Source organism: Mus caroli, chromosome X (assembly GCF_900094665.2).
Source record: "Mus caroli chromosome X, CAROLI_EIJ_v1.1, whole genome shotgun sequence".
NCBI classification, from domain to species: domain Eukaryota; kingdom Metazoa; phylum Chordata; class Mammalia; order Rodentia; family Muridae; genus Mus; species Mus caroli.
Genome location: NC_034589.1, coordinates 63,549,302 through 63,557,205, shown reverse-complemented (window position 1 = coordinate 63,557,205; position 7,904 = coordinate 63,549,302). Strand labels below are relative to the sequence as shown.

The 7,904-nt window shown below is 36.9% G+C and overlaps 1 protein-coding gene across 2 annotated transcripts in view; it reads right to left on the bottom strand.

The window, feature by feature from the left end:
- Positions 1 to 4,260, bottom strand: part of Fmr1nb (FMR1 neighbor) — a 38,894-nt gene extending 34,634 nt beyond the window's left edge. For both annotated transcript variants that reach the window (XM_021153643.1, XM_021153645.1), the window contains exons 1-2: positions 3,896 to 4,260; positions 2,099 to 2,176 (exon numbers count right to left, since the gene is read on the bottom strand). In XM_021153643.1, coding sequence (XP_021009302.1) covers positions 2,099 to 2,176; positions 3,896 to 4,193 — 376 coding nt within the window. In that variant the 5' untranslated portion in view covers positions 4,194 to 4,260. The remainder of the gene's footprint in view (positions 1 to 2,098; positions 2,177 to 3,895) is intronic.
- Between the last annotated feature and the right edge of the window lie 3,644 nt (positions 4,261 to 7,904).

The window sequence follows — 7,904 nt, the reverse complement described above, 5'->3', positions numbered from 1 at the left end:
AAAAAAAAAAAAAAAAAAAAAAAAAAAAATAATAATAATAATAAAAGGAAGAAATGGAGAGAAGAAGGGGGAAAGGAGGAAAGAAGAAGAAACTATTTGATTTGAGGAAAAACAGTTTTATACGATTTTGACTAAAATTCTTGTGTTAGGTTAGGAAAATTAAAATTAAATAAATAAATTTCATTTGAACCATTTTCAAGGTCACTTGTTCAGTGTTTGTACTACTGCAACCATCCTAGTCAAGTGTTTGACAGTTTATTTCTCATTGTTTTCAAAGCTCTAAAGCTTAAACTATCATTTATTTTTGTTATACTCAATAAGCCCTTCTTTTAGCCTATCCAACAATAACACTTTCCAGACTTATTTTCTTGTTCATTCAACTTGGCTATGGCAGTAGCTTTAATTTAAGAATCATTTATTTTGCTATTCTCATAGGTAGTAAGTGTTACAATAGCTATTTTATACTTGATGAAACCACTAGAGAAGTTTAAAGAGATTTTTTTCTACAGAAAAGTTGAGTGGTGAGATATGGAATTCAACAATGGATTTAACTTTAAGTACACTGGATTTTCTTAGTATAAATTCTACATAGTTTTTAGTAAGATCATGACAATTTATGAGAAACATCGCTTTGAAAGGGGACCACATGCTGCACAAACTAAAGCATGTATATTTGTGGTTAATAGTTCTCAAAGGCCATCATATGCTTGATTTAAAACAAAACAAAACAAACAACGACAAAAACCACCATATACAGATCACAAAACAATGTGACTTGAAACCTGAACTCTTTTTTTTTTTAATTTTTTTTTAAGATTTATTTATTTATTTATTTGTTTATTATATGTAAGTACACTGTAGCTGTCTTCAGACATTCCAGAAGAGGGCATCAGATCTCATTACAGATGGTTGTGAGCCACCATGTGGTTGCTGGGATTTGAACTCAGGACCTTTGGAAGAGCAGTCGGTGCTCTTAACCACTGAGCCATCTCACCAGCCCTTTTTTTAATTTTTAAGCCGGTTTTTATTAGAAAAATCAAGCATTAAGAAAACAAATAAAAAATATTTGACTCTATATTACCGAAAATAACCTTACTAGTAGTAATTGTTATTGCTATATAAAAAGCAAGTATCGGTATCTTTTCACTATCTGTATATATAATAGACTTTATAATGCCTTATTTTTAATTAGGTATTTATTTCATTTACATTTCCAATGCTATCCCAAAAGTCCCCCACCCACTCTTTATCATTAACACAGATGGGAAAAACATCTGGTATATTCCATAACAACAGAGCCACTGTTTAATGCCACAGAAGACATCAATTTCACAGTACTGGGTCAGTGACTAAATTAGGCCATGTCACTCAGGTAATTTATAAAGGCTTTAAGTATTTCTAAATAAAACTATTTTAAGCTAAATTACAAATTTAAGCCTTTATCTGCCACATTTGCCTTGTAATTATTGTCCCACTTTATCTTCCCAATTCTTGGGGACTTTTGGGATAGCATTGGAAATGTAATTGAGGAAAATATGTAATAAAAATATTAAAAATTTAAAAAAAAAAGAATTCCTCTTTCATGGCCTTGTTAGGCACCAATGGGAGGATAGGCCCTTGGTCCTGCAAAGGCTCAATGGATGCCCTATTGTAGGGTAATTCAAGGGTGGAGAGGCAGGAGTGGGTGGGTGGGTGTGGGAACACCCTCATAGAAGTAGGGGGAGGGGGAAATGGGATAGGGAGTTTCACAGTGGGTGTGGGGGAGAATTGGGAAATGGGATAATATTTTAAATGTAAATAAAAAAATTCCTCTGTCAAAAAAAAAAAAAGACCCAGGTACAGTTCAAAGATGTGACTGGCAATACTGTTCCTGAATGACTTCAAGGATTAAACTGTAAAGTATATAAAAAAAAAAAAAAAGATGAAAACACTAATTCCAGAGAGATTATCTTGCCTAAGGCAAAGGGCAGAGTCTCAAGGGGCAGAGTCTCAAATGTATGTCTGTTTCACTCCAATACTGAGAAAGCACACTCCTTCCTGAGTACTTAATTGCTGTTTTAAAACAAGGACATTAAGTTTTAAAAAATCAACAACTTACTTGTTGGAAAGAAAAAGTCCAACATACTTCCCAATGGGGGTTCAAGTTCTGCAGCTTCAGCAACCATGGGCAATTTCGCTTTTGGAGACAGAAAAGTGTTAATAAGTAAAATTATTAATCCCAGTACATAAAAACATTTGTCATTTTTTTAATGAAGTTTTAATAGTAATTAACCTTTGCTTAAACTAATTCTGGAAATATAACAGATGTTGCGTTATAATCTGCAAGAGCATAAGGAGCATTGGTAATCAGATTGTGATTCTGCAAGAAAACTGAAAAAGTATTAAAATTAGCAAATATTTAACATACTGTCTCACACATACTGTTGGCCTTCTGAACAATGATTTAAATAACAATTTTTGCCGAACAAAAAGCGTAGTGTTTAGAGGCCTACCATTTGAAAAATCAGGAACAAAAAAGAAAAGAAAAATCAGAAACAGTAGGCATTCCAACTAAATTAGAACCTATGATACAAAGTCTTGAAAAGTGCTGATGTCCTTACACAGGGATACAGAAAGTCTTCCTCAGCCCTCTTTTGTTCTACTACAGAGAACCCAATTTGAGCTTCACTTGCATAATTCTCTCCCATGTAAGAAAAAAACATTCTCCAACCATCTCTTTAATTATGCCTCAGTTATTCCTTTAGATAGCTCAATTATTATTTAGGAAAACATTTATGTTTTTAACTCATTTTTATTTCAAAGAACATTCCAATGATTATCATCCGCTTAGAATATTAAAGCTATATATTTGCTAGTATTTTAAAATCTTTTTGATAAATTCTTCATTATTTTGTTATTATTTGTTTTGTTTGGTGATTTTTTTTTCTTTTTGATGCTTCAAATTAAACTCAAGAAGGGCCTTGAACACTGTACTACTGGGTTATTATGCTCCAGTAAAACCCTGAAGTATACCTGTGACAATAGTACAACTAAATGCCACTTTTCTTGTACCCTCACACCTTTTGTTATTATTAGCCAATCTGAGAGCCAAAATAAAATAATCTGATCTGGTGCTAGCAAGATGAGTCATTGACAAAGCACTTGCCAAGCAAGTCTGACAACCTGCATTTGATCCTTGGAAAATATGTATAAAGATAGGAAGAATAGAACTGATATGACTCTACAAAGTTGTCCTCTGACCTCCATATACAGTGTATGGTATACATAAACATCCATTTACTCACACAAACATATATCCCCACATAATAATAACATTATTACTTTTTATTATTCTATAATATTGTGTCATTATTAATTATAGTTGGCATAATATAAAATAATATAAAAATATAAATACTATAATTATCATAATTTTATTGATATTATTGATATTGTTAGTGAAAAATAATAAAAACAGCACATTTTAATAATGTATATGTTTATAATTATAATTATTAATAAATATTAATGTTTATAGAATATTGCTAATTTCTAAAATTACTATAATAATTACGATTATAGGTGCTAGTGAGATGTTCAGTAGTTACGAGCAATTTTGTTTCAGAGGCCCAGAATTCACCACTGAATCCCCAGCACTGCCTTATAGGCTCCCGCTGCATCATCCCAACTCTATCCCTGCATCATCCCAACTCCTGCGCCTCATCCCCCTCTCTCCCTGCCTCACTAACCCCCTATCCACCCCCCTAGTTCTCGGTCTCGCCCTGCCACCTTTGGCCCCGTTACCCTTGCTGACCAGCACCCCAATCACCCTTCTTTGGCTCCAATCCCCTCCCAGGCCCTACCTCACACTCCCAAGTCCCTGTCACCCCTTCTCTAGCCTAGAACCAATACTCACCAGTGTTCACAGGGCGGAAGAGGATCACCAGCGTCCAGAATAAAAGTAGAAGCAGGCCCAAGTGCCTCCTGGCCCACAAATATTGCAGACACTGGCTTACTGAAGTCCAGAAGCCAAACCGAGGGGCATTCGCCATGTTGTTCCCCTGGTCGGCACTCGGAGGCCCCTGATACACATTGAGGGCAAGAGTATCGTCTCTGTACCCAGTATCAGCTCTTTTTACCTTTGAACGTGCTCCACAATAGTCACGGTTCTTAGATCTATTCTTTCTCTGACTTGGCCTTCGGTCCGAAGGCATGTTTGAGGTCTCTAACCAACCAACCTGAGGTGATAGTGACGCACCACCGCTTGTGAGCAGTCCAGAAACTCCTCAGGGAGGGGCGCGGGGAAAAAAATCTCAGGGAACTTTGAGCTCTCGTGATAGCTGCTGATCTCGCGAGATTTGGGATTTTTCTCGGTGGTTGAGTGTTTGCTTAGCAAGTGTAAGGTCCTGGGTTCAGTCCTCAGCTCTGGGAAAAAAAAAAAAGGCTAATTGTTGATGACATTTTTCTGTACCCTTCCGTACACTTGCCGATTTTAACCCTTTGGATGGATGATATTTTATGTACTGACAGTCTACTTACCATGCTATTCGTGTGTATAAATGTTTACTTAATACATGCAGTTTTACAGTATATATACTAGAAGCATTGCTACTTATTGTATAGCAACAAAAATAAATAACTAAAATAAATTTCATCAGGCTTCTAATTCCTCTTAACATTCCTGTTTGTGCTGTAGTTGTTAAAGTCACTATAATTAGTCACATGTAGTAAACATTAGCCAAAAGTGGTTTTCTAAACATACATTTTAATTATTTAAAATTCAATGAACTTAAGATATCAGTTTCTCAATTGTAGTCTCTATATAAAAAATTCAATAACTGCCTGACTTGTGTAGCTTGTTAAGATCATCTTGGACATAGGGAGTATTTCTGTAGTGTCAGAAAGTAGTGGTACTGAATATGATAGCTCGAGAGTCAATATGGCAGATAATCAAGAGATAATTATATAATAGGACATTATAAGTGAAATAAAATGGTATTTTACTTCCAGAACACCTAACATCGAGTTGCAAATAAGCAAAAGGACAGAAGCACAATTTAGAAAAAATTATGGAATGATTAAAAATGTGTGTAGTTTATTACCATACTTAGAACTCATGAACTTGAAATCCTTCCTCTTACTAGATCTGAATGTGTCATAGTGTCATGTTTCAAATGGGATGCTTCACATGGTGTATATCTCCTTTTATAGCTCTAGAATCTGTCTCATGGGCAACTCACATTAATTCTCTTGCATTTAGTCGAAGGACCTTTAAGGTGATACTTCAATTAGTATTACGCTAATGCATTTGTGTTTAGAAGGAATATGAAAAATATTCCCCTCGATTACATTTTCATCTTTATCCTTCTAGAATAAATTCACCTTCTACAAAATTTCTTCTATCATTCCTTGCAAAATTACTAGATATACCATTAAAGGAGAAGTAGGAAAGATTATTCAAATAATGATTAAAATTTATCACACAGTGCTCCCCACTCCAATGTCAGGGAATATTTCACAATGATCTTTAATTATAGGAGCTAACAAGATAATAACCTGCTTTCCATTTTTTCTTATTTTTGTTTTTCTGTTTTCTTTTGCTTCACCATCACCAATACTATTTTAATGAGAACACAACTTTCCCAAAATACTTAACAACTACTGAAACTATTGTTTACAACTGGGGAGCCATATAGTATCTGAGATTTTGCTCTCTACTTTCAAGTAACATGGTAACTGAAGTTTCACAGATGCCAGCATAAAATGAAAAACTATTGAGTAGGTGATAAAGAGCAAAAACATTCTTTTTTTTAATTGGGTATTTACATTTCCAATGCTATCCCAAAAGTCCCCCACACGCTCCCCCACCCACTCCCCCACCCACCCACTCCCACTTCTTAGCCCTGGCGTTCCCCTGTACTGAGGCATATAAAGTTTGCACGAACAATGGGCCTCTCTTTCCAGTGATGGCCGACTAGGCCATCTTCTGCTACATATGCAGCTAGAGTCTAGAGCTCCGGGGTACTGGTTTTTGAGTGGTCAGTAAAGTTACTGGCAGCCAGTGGTTGGGCAGGGAGACAAAGGTGGGATTTTTTTTTTTTTTTTTTTGGTTTTTCGAGACAGGGTTTCTCTGTGTAGCCCTGGCTGTCCTGGAACTCACTGTGTAGACCAGGCTGGCCTCAAACTCAGAAATCTGCCTGCCTCTGCCTCCCAAGTGCTGGGATTAAAGCCTTGTGCCACCACTGCCCGGCCAGAGTCGTGACTTTTAAGATTGCCAGGAAGGGACTGAGGAAAGAGGAAGAGGGGATTCTGTTATGCGAAGGGCTAAGAGGATGGAGCACGCTGGAAAGGTGCAGGAGTGAAAGACAGCTGACATGTAGGTACAAGGGGAAAGTGGCCCCAGGAGGGCTGCCCAGCAAGGTAGCAAGGTTCAGGGTAGGAAAGTTGAAATATATATTTAATAACTATTAACTCAGAAATATCAGAGGGGAGTGTGTGTTAGCCAGGTGGAGTTAGGGAGTGGCCCAACCATTGAGCTGCTTAGGGTATATTAAAAATAAGGCTGCGTGTGTATATGTCTGTCATTCATGAATCCAGAGCATTGGGTGGTAGCAAGAAGCATGGCAGGGAGAAGCTGACGGGAATTCAGAGAACAAACTACTGCTTCGCATGAATATAACAAAAACGTATAAAATGTTCAAAAGACTAATAAAAGTAAATGAAATTTAAAATAAAAAAAGCATAATAGTATAAGCCTGTAATCCCAGCGCTTGGAAGATGGAAGCAGAGGGACCATAGATTAAAGGTTATCAAATGTCCAAGCAAATAGAGGCTGTCCTCTATGGGAATATGTAAGAGGCTATCTCAAAAAATAAAGTTGAGGTCTGGGACTAGAGTTCAGTCCATTTGTGTTCTGAACAGAGTTCAGAGCATTTGTGTAAGAGGTGCAAGGTTCTGAGTTCAGTTCCCAGCATCACCAAAAGAAAAGAAAAATGTCTAAGCAAAGAAAATGAGAACCGTGCTTGTCACAGATGAAGCTGAAGAGAGACCAGGATGAACTAAAAAGTATGACAGATGAAACATTTTGGATTCAGATGAAAGATTTTGGACTTGGGGCTCACTGAGAACATGGATTTGGTTGGTTCTTTAGTAAGAAATTTGCTAGAAGGGTTGCTAATGTCACAGACAGAAACATGACAGGAGCACAGAAGAGAGGTAGATTTGCATGGCAGAGTGACAGAGTAAGTTACCGCCCCATATTGTTTTAGAGGAAAGGGAACATGATGTGGATTGAAAAGTTTTCTATTATTGTTGTTCCTCCTATAGGGTTGCAGACCTCTTTAGCTCCTTGGGTACTTTCTCTAGCTCCTTCATTGGGGGCCCTGTGTTCCAAACAATGGGAGAAGAGGCCCTTGGTATTGGGAAGATCATATGCCCCACTACAGGGGAATGCCAGGGCCAGGAAGCGGGAGTGGGTGGGTTGGGGAGCAGGGTTGGGGAAGGGTATAGGGGGCTTTGGGGATAGCATTTGAAATGTAAATGAAGAAAATATCTAATAAAAATTTTATTTTAACATTTAAAAAAAAGGAAAAGAAACCCAGAAAAAAAAAAAAAAACCAAAGAAAAGTTTTCTCTACCTACCAGTTGCTGGAGTAAGCAGTGAGCAGTCAATGAACGACTGTTTAGTGATAAGACACATCTTTCCTAGGTGGCCATTACTGTCAGTCTACAGGGCAAGAATCTAGAAAAACAAGTTACTTTAGTTGTAGAATCCAAATGACTTCTACTTGCAGGAGTTGTCATAGTTCATCCAAAATAGGAGAACTTTACAAGACCACATAGCCATGGCTAACAGTTTTGTAGCTTTGCAAAATGGATTGGCCCTGACTAATATCCGGCATGGTGGGTTTAAAAAAAAAAAAAAA